This window comes from Erpetoichthys calabaricus, chromosome 16 (genome assembly GCF_900747795.2).
Source record: "Erpetoichthys calabaricus chromosome 16, fErpCal1.3, whole genome shotgun sequence".
In the NCBI taxonomy this organism is placed as follows: Eukaryota; Metazoa; Chordata; class Cladistia; order Polypteriformes; family Polypteridae; genus Erpetoichthys; species Erpetoichthys calabaricus.
This window is the reverse complement of record NC_041409.2, coordinates 73,103,338-73,118,276: the sequence shown is the minus strand read 5'-3', so window position 1 is coordinate 73,118,276 and position 14,939 is coordinate 73,103,338. Positions and strand designations below refer to the sequence as shown.

General features: G+C 38.9%; 1 protein-coding gene across 7 annotated transcripts in view; it reads left to right on the top strand.

Annotated features, from left to right (window-relative positions):
* Positions 1-14,939, top strand: part of nin (ninein (GSK3B interacting protein)) — a 92,424-nt gene that overhangs the window by 36,498 nt on the left and 40,987 nt on the right. For 6 of the 7 annotated variants that reach the window (XM_028822062.2, XM_028822060.2, XM_028822064.2 and 3 more), the window contains exons 5-8: positions 7,781-7,826; positions 8,046-8,221; positions 10,307-10,453; positions 11,051-11,218. In XM_028822062.2, coding sequence (XP_028677895.2) covers positions 7,781-7,826; positions 8,046-8,221; positions 10,307-10,453; positions 11,051-11,218 — 537 coding nt within the window. Of the gene's footprint in view, positions 1-3,844; positions 3,915-7,780; positions 7,827-8,045; positions 8,222-10,306; positions 10,454-11,050; positions 11,219-14,939 lie in introns of those variants that run through there. The other variant, XM_051920131.1, reaches the window with a different exon arrangement.

Here is a 14,939-nt window from a genome sequence, read left to right as displayed (position 1 = left end):
GTGGTGAAAAATGCAGGATGGTCCTAAATTGTATAAGAAGAGATCAAAATGATGGGAATATACTCCATGTAACTAAGATTCATATTCCTAACCCAAGATGTCCTTTGCTGGAGCCTATAGGGTAACTACTTTAGATCCCAAAAACTACAGTTCAACCTCCAAGGAGCCCTTAAGATCTGATCTCAGACCGATTAGGCAGTATGCTGCTAATGGCATGATTTGTGAGGCTTTTGAATGAGGATTAATGTGCAGCGTTCCACCGTGATTGGCAGGAAGGCGTCTGATGCAGCTATTAGCGGCAAACAATGGGCTCTCTGTTTCTGTTGCATGCTTCTCTGCTTGTTTGTTGTGTAGAAGAAAGCCTTGAAAGCACTGAGGAGCGTCTCAAGTGTGTGTTTTGAGGTATATCATTGCAGCATACAAGATGCATTTTTTTCTGCCCAGCTTTTTTGTTTCAGATTCCTTTATTTTTAATAAGTCCCCTTTAGCATCTTGCCCATGGAGGTGTTTATACTAGACCTGGTTGTTTTAGTGTGGTGACTTTACTTGTATGAAAATCAGAGTTGGCAGTGAACTGAGATCTTGGGTTTGCTGTGTCAACTGATAGAAGGATAGAGGGACCTCTAAGCTGAGTTTCTGGCAAAACAACTATTTTAACTGTGTTCATTTTAATGGCATTGCTTCCTTCTCTGCCCAGTTATGTACTGTGGGAGCAGTTCATGGCACCACTTCTGGCAGCATGGTGCCAACTTCTATTCCTGCAATTTGGTTTTCCTTCTCTTTGTCTCGTAATGTCTGTCAGCAGTAGCAGCTAGACTCCCATTTGTACATACACCAGCTGTGCTTGACATTGCAAAGCTAAGCTTGAAATCTTTGGTTGAGATAGGGGGGTGTTACGGAGCTCTCAAAGGGGTAGCAAAAAGATTCTAATTAGCCCTATTGAGGACACTGAGCTTGGCCGGCAAGGAACAGATGGGGGGAGTCATCAGCATAAGTCAGAAGGCACAAGAGGGGTGACGGCTGAACAAAGGAAGTGTGCACACATACCAACACATGAAGCTACAGAGGGGTCAATGCGCCATCTGCTCCACGGGGCGTGTTCCACAGGGAATAAACCACATGTGGTGATGAGTGGGCAGTGTCTCGGAATTAGCAAAGTGGCATGTTCTAGCTGTGCATGGATTTTAGATATGCAAATTCTCTAGGCCTTAGACATGCATTTGTAATTCTCCCCTTCCACCCTTGGGACAAAAGGTTTCCCAACTGGGAGATAGCGTAGTGTGACAGCAGTAGGGGAGATAGCTTAGTGTGACAGCAGTAGTGATGGGGAGACGTTTGTATTTTTTCAAAACACCACTGAAAATTTGAATTGTGTATAATAAAACTTGCTAAGATGTTTTTTATCAACTTTTCATTTTTAGTGCAAGTCATTTATCAGGAACCTGCCTTAATAGCACTCCCAAGTGATAGATAGATAGATACTTTATTAATCCCAAGGGGAAATTCACATACTCCAGCAGCAGCATACTGATAAAGAAAATATTAAATTAAAGAGTGATAACAATGCAGGTATACAGGCAGTCAATAACTTTGAATAATGTTAACGTTTAGCCCCCCGGGTGGAATTGAAGAGTCGTATAGTGTGGAGGAGGAACGATCTCCTCAGTCTGTCAGTGGAGCAGGAAAGTGACAGCAGTCTGTCACTGAAGCTGCTCTTCTGTCTGGAGATGATACTATTTAGTGGATGCAGTGGATTCTCCATTATTGACAGGAGCCTGCTCAGTGCCCGTCGCTCTGCCACGGATGTCAAACTGTCCAGCTCCATGCCTACAATAGAGCCTGCCTTCCTCACCAGTTTGTCCAGGCGTGAGGCATCTCTCTTCTTTATGCTGCCTCCCCAGCACACCACCGCGTAGATCTTATTGCAGATGTTGAAGGACGCCAGCCTTCTAAGGAAGTATAGTCGGCTCTGTCCTTTCTTACACATAGCATCAGTATTGGCAGTCCAGTCCAGTTTATCATCCAGCTGCACTCCCAGGTATTTATAGGTCTGTACCCTCTGCACACAGTCACCTCTGATGATCATGGGGTCCATGAGGGGCCTGGGCCTCCTAAAATCCACCACCAGCTCCTTGGTTTTGCTGGTGTTCAGATGTAGGTGGTTTGAGTCGCACCATTTAACAAAGTCCTTGATTAGGTCCCTATACTCCTCCTCCTGCCCATTCCTGATGCAGCCCATGATAGCAGTGTCGTCAGCGAACTTTTGCAAGTGGCAGGACTCCGAGTTGTATTGGAAGTCCGATGTATATAGGCTGAACAGGACCGGAGAAAGTACAGTCCCCTGCGGTGCTCCTGTGTTGCCGACCACATTGTCAGACCTGCAGTTCCCGAGACGTACATACTGAGGTCTGTCTTTAAGATAGTCCACGATCCATGCCACCAAGTATGAATCTACTCCCATCTCTGTCAGCTTGTCCCTAAGAAGCAGAGGTTGGATGGTGTTGAAGGTGCTAGAGAAGTCCTGTAATGGCATGCTCTGAAAAATATATAGAAACATTTTAATAGTCTGAAGCCTTGAATGGTGGAGAGATTTTTGTTGCCTGGAGAATGTGGCCCATTTATTTATATATTGTATGTTTGGCTGTAGCTTTTATATCAATAGACATATGTGAACAGGATGGGACCAGGGTTGCAGAATAAGTCAGAAGCAAAAATTGACCCACTGACCTTGTGGTATATAGTCTTACAGCTTAGACATTATAACCACACTGCCTACCTATTTAGGCGGTCTCTCTTAGTACTGGTGCTACAGTCCCCATTTATTTTGTGTCCGTAATCTGATATTGTTTGAAATTATTCATGGAGTGGTGCTAACGGGTTGTATAAATGTTTATGGTTCCAAAGCGCTGAAGGTATAGAAGAGTTCCATGTGATGTCTATGACAGTGGAAGAGGGGCAGTGTTGGCTAGAAAGACTCCAGCTTGGTCCAAATGAGTCAGAATGGTGACAGTTGCCTATAGGCACATACTACCTTGATGAGGAAAGAATAGACATGTTAAAGCATATTTCTTTAGTGGGTGATGATTCATTTGTCCCCATCCAGAAGAAAGATGCCTTGACTAATACAAACTAGTGGGTAAAGTGCGCTGAGTGGGGTTTTGTCTTTATTTTAATCTTCTCTGTCATTCATCTGGGACTTCCCTTATTAGATTTTTTTTGTTCAGGCTGCCAGGTTTAATCATTCTGGTTTATTGCAATGGACCTGTGTCACATACAGAGCTGGTACCTTCCTTGCTCCTATTGCAACTTGGATAGACTCTGCCCTCCCACAACTCTGAATTGCACTTAAGCATGTTTGAGAATGGATGTACAGTATGTATTTATGTATGTATTGGCAAAGTTTAAATACATGCAGATGCCAACAACAAGCAGTGATTGAACATCTATCCATGCAGACTTTAATGTTCCACTTGCAATTTCAAGTGAAATTTCTCTGATGGGCAATTTATTATTCTCCTTATACTTTCAAGTTCTTTGCTTTATACTCCTCCTTCTCCATGTCTCTGTCAAACCAGATAGGACCCTCCTTTCTGTGTGCCTGTCCCAGAGCTTATCATGGAACAGTACAGTCCTGGATGTGACTTAGATTTTACAGTGTTTGTTTATTATTTCAAGGTACCATTCATAGTTCTTTCTCTGTCCGTTTGCAGCATACAGTGAATGGTGCTACCTAAGTGAATTATGGGTAAACGCTTATCTCCGTGGAAACCAGGCAGATTAAGCCAAGGTCTCAATTTCCGCCTACAATCTCACCAGAACAAAGACTGAAACTCTCTTGACTTGAGATCGGGGCCTGGAGCCTTCGCTTGCTGATAGCGGGATGAGCCGTGTCTGCTATGAACTCCGTGAGAACAGTTAAGCTGGTGTTGGTTATTCAGGGGTCAGGAATACCTGACCAGCCTACCTGGAGGCTCTGATATGCTAGGCATGTAATCAGTTAGGCAGTGCCTAGGTTCATTCACTCGTGTGAGCATAAACGTTTGAAGATTATTAAAAATAATCTGTGAGGGTGGTACTCTGGCCACCCCATGTCGCAGACATACAATCTAAACTGTTTTATCCCGTCGCTATTTATGTTTGGAACTCTTTTTTGTGTGGTGGAATATAATCCACAGAAGAATGAAGGGGTGTGGTAAATGGCATTCTGCGTATAGTTTGAATATGGTGGCAGTGCTGGTGGGCAACCTTCCTTTATCTAAACTGGACTTTTGTGTGTTCTGTGCTATTATCAGTAGTGTTGTCTGCCACCTTTCTTTGCAATAAATGAGAGGGAGATGCTTTGGGGAATTCTGGTTCCTGCTTGCCTATAGCACAGCATTAACTGAACTGCCTTTTTCTGCAGATTTTCAAGATGATATAGCCCCTCTGCTGTCTGCTAACTTCTGAAGTATGTTTGGGAAGTCTCTTCATTTGTGATATGTGTGACGTGAAGAAGGTCTAAGCATCCTAGTGAAGTGTTGTATAAAGAACCCCTTTTCACATTCTGCAAATGTGAGGAACTCCTGAATCTTGGGGATGTGAGAGTATTGGGTTTTGTGTTTTTATTTTGTGGGGTTTATCCTAAAAGATCCTAAAGTCTGGTGGATGATTTTGAATTATTTAATAATCTGGTGAATTCTCATTTCGAAATGGACCCCCACAAGGCAGGTGATGTGCTCTGCACTGAGGGACCTGAGAATTGTGTAACAGCACCTAGAAGCTTTTCGGATATGTAAAAAAGTAATATAGAGAGCATTTTGCAAGGCGAGATCTAAGCATGTTTCTGCAGCCAGCCACTGTTAGTGATAGTTTGCATTATTTGTTTTTAAGGACTGAAAATAAATCACAGGGTGAGCACTGAGCAGCAGAACAGGAGAATCTGTGATCTTTGTGCTAAAGACTTCATGATCTTTCTAAAATTATAGGACAGACTGTGATCCATGGGGTGTTTTTATGACATTTTATCTGGACTTTGGATTTTCATCATCATATGGGCTAATAGCTTCAAAAAATAAAATCTGATATTAAATGGAATCTGTTCACTCTGCTGAAGGATCAGTTGTGACGCTGTACTTCGTTTTTTGGAATTCAGCACTATAATTGAAAGTTTGGAGTATTTTAAACGTTTATTTAAGTGAAGCCTACTGAGCTACCTCATTTTTAGCCAGATATTTTGTTACTTGATGTGCTCCTCAAGACCTTGGATTTAACAGCTCTGGAGTGCTGGGGACCTGCAGTCAATATTTCACATTCAAAGTGCCTGCTGTTTTACTGATTCAGTAAGCTGCGGCCCAGTAGGGTACATCTCTGCCCTTGCCAAACAGATTCACTGAATGCTGCAGAACTGATCCTTTGCTTTGGGCATTGCTATACATTATCAATAATGTAATTATTTGGGTGGACCTGTGCTGGCTTTGTTGTTATCGTGTTAACTTTCTCCAGCCTTCTAGCAGTTTTGGGTGGTTTCCTGCTATTGTTTCCAAGAGAATGAGATTCCAGAATTGTACACGATAAGTTTTTAATTGTTATGAAATCATAGTGAGGGCAACAGTAAGCTTTCAGAGAATATATTTATTCTTACATGTTTTTTGCACCGTACACTCTGTTAATGTTCAGATTTTAACAAAGTTTTCTGTGGAGCATCCTATTAAGCATTCAGAATAGATCAAAATACTGTGACACAAGCAAAGAAATATTTTTTCAAGATTTAAACTAATTTAACAATTCATGCTTGCTTTGGACCCCTGTCCTTGTTTCTTCTGCTTTGCTTTGGTTATTAATGGTAATAGCATACTGTAGTTACTCTACAATTACTCTTTAATTACACTAAATGTGCTAAATTTAGGAATACTAATGTAGATTCTTTTTAAGCAAGTATACATTAAGAGGTAACATGAGAATTGTTTTCAAATTTATGTCAGCAGTTATTTTAAAATCTGTTGTACTACCTGGGCCACAGGTGGAAATTATACCAGGGTAAATTTTACAGAAATGTTATAAAATATTTCTTCATGCAGAGAACCAGAGGTACATAAAGTAAGTTATTAATGAAGAGTGGGCCATGTTTAGCTGAATGGCCTGCTCATCTGAAAACTGTCACTGTGTAGTTTTCAATAGGTTTGCAGAGCATTACTGTCACCTGCACAGACTACAGTTACCTTCTTACTTGGATGTACTAAACATGCAGCCTGTCCTCACTCTCATGTTCTGAGGTTAGTGAGTACTACTACAATTTAGAAAAAATGTTTAATTATATAATCAAAGGAGTCCTACAGGGAGACTAACATACAAAGAATAGGGCAGGATAATAGACCTCAAATTAATACAGCTCTCAATTCAGTTACTAAAGCTTGATACTAGATCAAAAATATTTAGAACCAATTCAGAAAAATTATAACAAGAGGTACACAGAACAACTTTAGAACATCAAAGTATGCATCTATTAATGGAACCTATCCATTAAAACAGGTGAAAATCATATATAAATATATGTAGGTGTAATAGCTATGTTTTCCTACGTTGTAATTAATTAAAACATAGTAAACAAAAAGCAATTTTAGTTTAAACTAAATGTAGTTCAACAAAGATATAAAAGAATATTACAAGTAACTGCTTCAAATATCAATGAGTGGAAGGTAATTAGAACAGCACCAAGGATAAGTTAATATAGAAATTTTATTATTATTAATATAGAAAAAAAACAGGAAAAGGGTTATGTAGGTAATATATAAACCACACTCTGTGTCTGTAGTATTCTGCAGAATATTACACCTCCAAATTAAACTAGTTACTGCCATGTCTTGAAACGTCTGTCTTCCTTACTTGAGAAATTTCACAACATGCTGAGGTTCATAAATTATCAATGTGATTATTATACTATTTTAGTATTCATTTTTTTGTAGTATGCTCTGTTGTCTTTTTACTGTCCATACATGTGATGCAGTTCCCTCGTTTCCACAGATAGCACTCTGAAACAAGTGGTTCAGCACAACGACAATATTCATTGTTTTTAACATAATATGAAAGAATATTGTCTTTTTGTCTTTAAGACATTTAATGTTTAGCCTTCCCTAGAGATTTGATAGATTGTAGTCCTGTCCTTCTTGGCTATGACAATTGGTATTACTTCAAATCTCATTTTATTTCCAAAATGTCATCATCTTCACACAAGTTGAATGTAAGAGTATGAATTATTTTAAAGTTAAGATCAATCTGTTAATGTGGGTCTCATTTGTGATTGAAGGACAAAGTTCCATGTGTGTACATAGTGTTTACATATCCATATAAAAGTCCAACTTAAAATATCATGCTAAAAATTCTGAGCCTAGTCCGACTAAACTGGATAAAAAAATAGATTTGATCACTTTAAGTAACTTTCACACTGCAGTGCTTTTGACAGTAAAAAGAGGGAAATAAAGGATTGCTCATTAAAGCAGGAGCTTAGTTTAAAGAATTATTAACTGATTATGGAATTTTATTCACATTTTTCAGTCACATGTTGCATTTATTGTGAGGGGAGGAAGACTCACAAACCAAGAGGCACCTCTAGTGTTCTCCATGCTTGCTTAGGATGTTTGTGGAGATATCAGATGGATGTTGCATTCCTCCCTAGCTTGCTATTAGCAGCAATTCTACATTGTCAGGCCCCAAATGGCTCCTCCTTCCCCGTTTGGACAGTTAACACAATTATTACTTTTTGGTGAGCTGTCAGATGGTAATACCTTGTGATTTCTTTTCACAGAACCTGAGGGCTCTCGAGCACAGAAGTGAGGAATATGAAGCTGAAGGTAAGCTAATATCCAGTCTTAATTTGTATGTTGATACCTGCACAACAGTAGCCCTTATGTTCTGTAGCAACAGGGTCTTTTGTGTGGCAAAGGAAAATTTACATAGCTCTTGGCAGCCTGACACCTGGTTCCCTGAATCTGGAATCCCTCTTCCAATCTGATAGTCCATCTGCCAACCGCTGACCCTACTTTCATTATTCATTATTGTGGTTTGCACAGGTCAGCTTCGGTTTTGGAATCCTGATGATCTGGGTGCCTCAAGAACCGGTGTCTCCTTATCTTCTGATGGGCTAGAAGAGCACTTGGCAGAAGTCTTCAATGAACTAGGGGTCTCCTGCAATGGATATGCCAGCCACAAAGAACTGGTGCAAGTGTGTGAGCGTCTGGGGTTAGAGGTGAGTGTATAAAGTTATTTATCATGAGAATCATTTATGGCCATAGAAAATCCATGAAAAATTCAGAGCAAATGTCAAGTTATAAGAGAAAGACGCAGCACTTTCGCTGTGGGTTTTGTATGTTCTTCGAGAGCCTGCATGTTTTTTCTCTGAGCTCTATGAATTCTTCAGAAATACCAAAGATGTCAAGGCTATCAAATTCAAGGCCCACAAGTTCATATTGTGATTGTAGCAGTATATAATTTAGGCAGTTGACATTAAACTACATCTCCAGTGTCTGCTTGTGTTTATCTGTGTGCCACAACTACTAACCTGTAGTTTCGAGTGGAGAGTGGCTGCTCATAATTACTTAACAAGAAAAAGTGAAAAGGTGATGATGTGCCCTACTGACTGCATAAAGAACTTTAGTGTTTTAGCATACTGCCAATGATGCGACAGTCTTATGAAGGACATGGTAGCACATGTTCCACTAACTTGCCTTACTGACACCAACTCCCCACTTGATATTTTTTATTTGTCTTTTCCACTGACCTGATAGAAAACACATTTGCATTTCCTGTTGTGGTAAATGTGATCACTATCTGCTTCCGACCAACACCGAATGCTGTCTGTGTGCCTCATCACCAGTACATTTTACACCTGGTTTTTCAATATGGTCTTGCCTGATGCATGTTAATACAGGTGTAAATGGTTATAATTTGTTTTAACTACAATTTTTCATGTGTCCATGGAGTGCTGCTTTCACTTGATTTTATGAGTTGTCTAACTGCCCCCCTCCCCTCCATCCCCAACTCAGTGATGATTTCATTCATATTGCTGCTGGTTGCCCTCCAGGCTCACATTGTCCAGGAAGAGAAAATCTGGGAAATGAGTTAGACTGTACTGGGCAGAGAGTTGTGTGTCTTGTTTGTAAAATAAATGTGGACTGGACCACCCTTCATGTTTGGTTCCTGCTTTGTACCCAGGGCTTTTCAGCTAAACACTCTTTTTAACTAGCTAGCTAAACACTCCGGAACTCAGTAAGCAAACAGGTAACTGAATGAGTGGGTTGAAATATTTTCAATTAACTCCAGGTTTACCACAGAGATGGAGGATTCACAGAAAACACCCGCAAATAAAAGATAGAGGTATGACATCTGACTTGCCTGTAGGCATTTTTAACACCACTAACTCCCACCCATTACAGCCTGGGTTTAACTGTACACCCTTCTTTCCTAACAGGGCAGTGGGTAACTGACATTTGCTTTACAAATATATTGTCTCTAACATAAACACACCAGGATTCACCAGGAAATCCTTAATCACAGGCAAGGTTTGAACAGGGTGCTTAGTATATCTTGTTAAGATCCAGTATGAACCACCAGGGGATGTACCAGCCACCCCACCCGACACAGACAGGCATGGACACAAGTGCAGGTTCAAAACACCTTTATTTTTCACGTGGGATCAGCTTCCCTCTGCCTCCCACTCTTACAGCACAGTTCTTCCTTTTTTCCAACTCAGTCCTTTCTTGCTACCACTCCTCCTTCAGCAAGCTTTGTCATCTTTCACCTGACTCTGGTCCCAGGAGTAGTGGCTGCTGACCCCATTTATAATGCACCCGGAAGTGCTTGTTGATTGGCTTCTGGCAGCACTTCCGGGTGTGGCAGAAGTGTTCCAACACAGGGCTCCAATCAAGTCCAAGCGCCCTCTAGTGATGGCCATGGGCCCCATCAGGGTGGAGCTTCCAATCTTCAAACCCATGGTCGTACAACAAGCTGAGGCGGCTGCCCTGTAGTGTCCCAGGGAAGGTAATGCCCAGAACACAGTCTCTCCTCCAGTCCTTCATATACAGGGGCGTTCCTTCCATCCGTTACAAGGTGTAATAATTATCATGGTGAGTGTTGGAAAGGGAGTAATGGTTGCAAAACAAGATACAATATTATGGTGGAGTAATTGGAAGATGAGGACTAGAAATGCTGTCAGAAGATTTTTTTTTTTTCTAGTGGTCTTAAAGTAAGTGATCCATCATTCTGTGAATTCCTAAGACCATATGTTCTTTTGGTCAGCCTAAACATTAATAGGTCAATCATTTCTATTTTAAAGACCCTTGAAGACTCCCTAGTGAATGTGGACAGCAATGGAACCTGCAGCGTGAAAGATTTCATCTGTGCCATCCTGAGAAATCGTAAGCCACCCACCCCCTCTGCATCAACTCCTTACAGGCAGTTAAAAAGGCACCTCTCCACACAGGTATGTCAATTTCTCCACAACCAGTGATCATGAGTCTGCCCTCAAACTGTCAAGCTAAAATACATAGGCCCATTGGAATATGAGTGCGCTGCTCATGTGTCTCACTTCAACCTCCCTCATACTTAAAATAGCTGCACAGAGAGCTCATAAGTGGTCACTTTGCATTGACTGTTAAACAGTATATAACTGCATAAAACAACTGTGCTTAAAACAAATGTGCTGTATGAACTGTGCTTCCTGTGCGTAATGGCTACTGTAATTATTAATAATAATAATTCTGGAGACACCACACATGAGCTTACACCTCATTACCCATTGTAGCTGGTGATATAATTTTCTGTCAGTTTGTACAATTCAGTGCTTTCCTCAACTATACTTCATCAGATGCACCCTCCACCCCATTATAATGGCTCTGAAATGTCCCACTTCAGACTGTAACTGTGACTACAGGGTAAACATAATCTACCACAGCCTACTTTGTGACACCAGAATCCCATGTAAAAGCTTTTACTTTTGGTACTGAGGATGCAACATGTCATATTTCCTGTACTGACCTGACTCGCCTTCTCAGTCTGTTTTTTCCTTGTTTGTGTTCAGCCATTTGATGAGAGCGGTAGACGTACAGCCACCCCGTCTGCAATGGCCAGCACAATTGGATTACGCCTCTTTTCCAGCCTGGATGATGGGTCAGGATACACTCCGGCTGATCAGGTTATGGACGCCTGGCAGGAAGAAGGCATTGATAACAGCCATGAAATACTGCAGGTGTGAACTTTATGATTAAGTCTACTGAGGTCACTCCACCTTATTTAAAATTTTTCCTTTTTTTAAACGTTGTACATTAATTATTTTTTTTTAACTGGATTTATAAACTTAAAACCTTACCTATATTGAGCTGCATATGAGAACCAGTATATGTAAAAGAACACAATATAGCATAAACAATAAAATAAATGTAAAGGCTTATTTACTCAACTTGTTCTGTCCATGGTTACAGAATTAAATTTGGTTCAATTTTCTCATATAAGGTACTTTTTTACTTATTGGTCACACACATTGTACAGCATTACAAGCATAGTTTAAATAAAACACAAACGTACATGTTGTAGTTCTGAATATATCCGTATTGTGGTCTAATTCATTTTAATTTAGCCCTAGATTCCAAATGGCCTTCACTAGAATGTAACAAACGCATCATTTAGTGTTTCTGCCAGAATATGATTATGGTCTGACACATTCACTAAATTTCCTGTTCCAAAATCAGGAGGAATCTTGATTTTTTTTTTTTTAAAATAGACACGATCATAGCAAACTTATACAAATAAAAAGGAGAGAGAATCAGAACTGCTTACTACTTGTAGCATCCAAATAAAATGTGTAACAATTGCCTATTATTGTAATATTGCGTCAGAGAAATGTTGTATTGAAAGTAATGTATCCATGTATAGACCGATGGAATAATTTCTTGAAGGGTTTAATCTGGTAGGATGTGAGAATTCTGAACGAGCTTTGATTGGAGTCTGAATGGTTATAGCAGACTCATAGGAAAGACGATGGGGATCTTGTCCTTTGTTTTTGTGAGTTTGTTTGTTGGTTTGGCGATGAAAGCATACAGTGAAGATTTGTACGTTTGGTAGTTTGTTACCGGAGGAGTGAACAGCTCTAATCCCCTTTGTTAACGTCAGGAGTGATTATATTTTTCTTTTAATTTTTTGCTTTGTTTTGTGTTTTGTCCTGAGGGTGGTGAGCTGCTGAGGCGTACTGTACAGTATGCCATTTAAATTACCAGTTGGACAAAGTAGTTTGTTTTTAGAGGTGGGCGGGGCTTATGCTGGGTGCTTCCCCTCTTAAACATCAGTATTTTTTTTTTAAAGTTACCATTTTCTCCATTGAACATATACAAGTCAAACTGATTTTTTAAATTCTATTTCTTACTTTAACTTTGATTTAAATGCAGAGACTTAAGTTAGACCATTCTAGAGATTAGACATTTTGTAGCTAAAGGTTCTGCCTCCTAATCTTCTCATTCTTCATCAGTGAATTTCTTTTATCACCTAAGTAACTTTACAAACTTTCATATCCACCTTAATAAAAGGGTAAATGTCTGTATGTTCGTCCGGTTGCTATATCTCTCACATTCCAAAAGATGGCATTTCTAGTAATAAAATATGTTGCATTTGTCATTCCACTGCTTTTTCAGCTTTTTTTGTTAAACCAAAAAACTTTGCCTTTTCTAGGAAGAAATTATACATTTTAATTCAAGAAGGTGTACAGATTTTTATAGTTAAAGGATACTTTTTGATATTTTTCAAGTTATATCTTTACAGTCATAGTATATATAAATTTTCCACATGAAATTGCATTCTAAGGTAAAGCATTTTTTATACATTTTAAAAAATGCCTAGCCAGTTCATTCATTTTAAAATGGAAGTCATGGGCATTGGTTCAAATGTGAAAACAAAAGCCTTAAAACTTACTGAATACACTTCGAAGTAGCAAAAGTCTCGATTTTAAAGAAAACGTGCCTTCTGCATTTCTGCGGCATGCTTGTAGCAACAAAAGTAAAGTATTTTTTATTATGGATTCTTGGTACTGTTTTCTTGAGGTAAGCACATGTTTCCTGTGACATTGTTTTCTCACAATGCATGTATTTGTTGAAATTTTGGCATTTACCCTGTGTGCTACCCAAATTCACACAAATTTCTGTAGCTTCAGGCTGTGTATTATCCTACTTTTGAACCCTGCAATTCTGTCTCTTCAATGGTTATGTCCCACTATAGCTTGTAACAGTTGAAGCTCTGGAGAAAAAAGGGCCAATTTTCTGACACAGTGGCATATTTTTCAGTATGCACTGACATCATCTGCTTTGAGTATGTTTCAGTCATGATTCAAAATGTAGGCCAGCACCGGTTGGCACCTGCTTAGTCCAGTCATACTTCTTCTATGCCATGTGTACTCAAATCATTTCTTTTTTGTAGGTAATGCTGACACAAATAGTGAATTACAGTACATGCACAAAGCCTATTAAGTGAGACTCTCGTGTGATGGTGAAGCGTGCACATAAGTTTCATTGTACTTTGAATTCTGAACTGAACTGACTACACTGTGTTGCATATTTTTTTTTATTTTATATAAAAGCCTTGGCATTGACAAGCAGTTGGCCTCGTCTCTTTCAAAAATCTTAAGTATGCAGTGCCAATCAACATTTTGCATTACGCACTTTGTGAAAAGTTCAGAATATGAGAGAGAGACAAACCTCAATGAAACGGACTGAAGTGACACAAACCAGTTATCAAGTTTTAAAGTACATGCTGAAGATTTGGTAATTAAAGAACTTAGGAATCTTTTGAATGAGTAATTGTAATTACAGGTAGTAGGTTTCACTGTTTGTTCATGGTAGGTATTTAGTCAAGCCCATAATATGATAAGGTAATTCTGAGTTGTGATTCGTAGCAATTTTAAATCAACTTTTAATTATTATCACATGTTTAAAAAATAAAAAGACAAATTGCGAGTGATCTTCTGACATTTGTAAGTGATTATTGTCTAGTTATTTACAGAACAGACAATTCACATCACAACATTGAGTAATGTCAGCAACAGCGCAACATGACTTTTCAAACTGAAAGGTGGCTGCGAATGGCAGGCAGTCGTCGAAGAGAAGCACACAACAGTCTTTTAAAATGGCTGAATCTCACAAAAATGTTTTGCTTTTTGATTTATTCTTTTCTTTCCTGAGGAAAAATGATCCATGTCTTAAGATGTGGATCAATACTTAACACTTGTGACTTGAAAAATGGGTGCATTTGGTAGCTTTTAAGACTTTTGTTTTCACTTTTGGGCAGATGCCATATGACCTCCATTTTAAAGCAGACGTACAGGCTACGTAGTTTGTAAAATTTATACAAAGAAAAATGCTTTTCTTTAAAACACAATAGTTAGTGTTCTTGTGAAGAAATAACATGGACCTGAAAAATGCTGAACTTATCCTTTAAGCAGTTTTCAACTTGTGTAAATAGTATTACAGAAACTAGTTTCAGTATATAGTTCATTTTTTTTTTATTTAACTGTTTTGTTGTTTTGCCAACAGACACTAAATTTGATGTCGGCATTTATTGTTCCTCAATTAAAGACAGCTAAAATTGAATTTCATCCTGTATTCCTGTTATTTTTGTCACTCATATTCTGCTCTCCCAGTTATTGCTGTAATTGTATATAAATTTGTCTGGGAAATGTTTTAAGTGTAAATTTTCAGACATGTCTAGTTTTAACCTTTTCTGTGTGTCTGTTTGTTTTTTTTTTAAATATACTTTTGCTTCCTTTTATCTTGTGTGTCTTTGCTAATTGTCATATGGTTTGTATCTTTGTTGTCCTTTGCCTTGCCTTTTACCCATTATATGTACAGTACTTTTGTATAACACAATGTTGGTTTTAAATGTGCTTTATAAATACATTTTGCTTGATTGTAACAGAATGATTTTTTAAA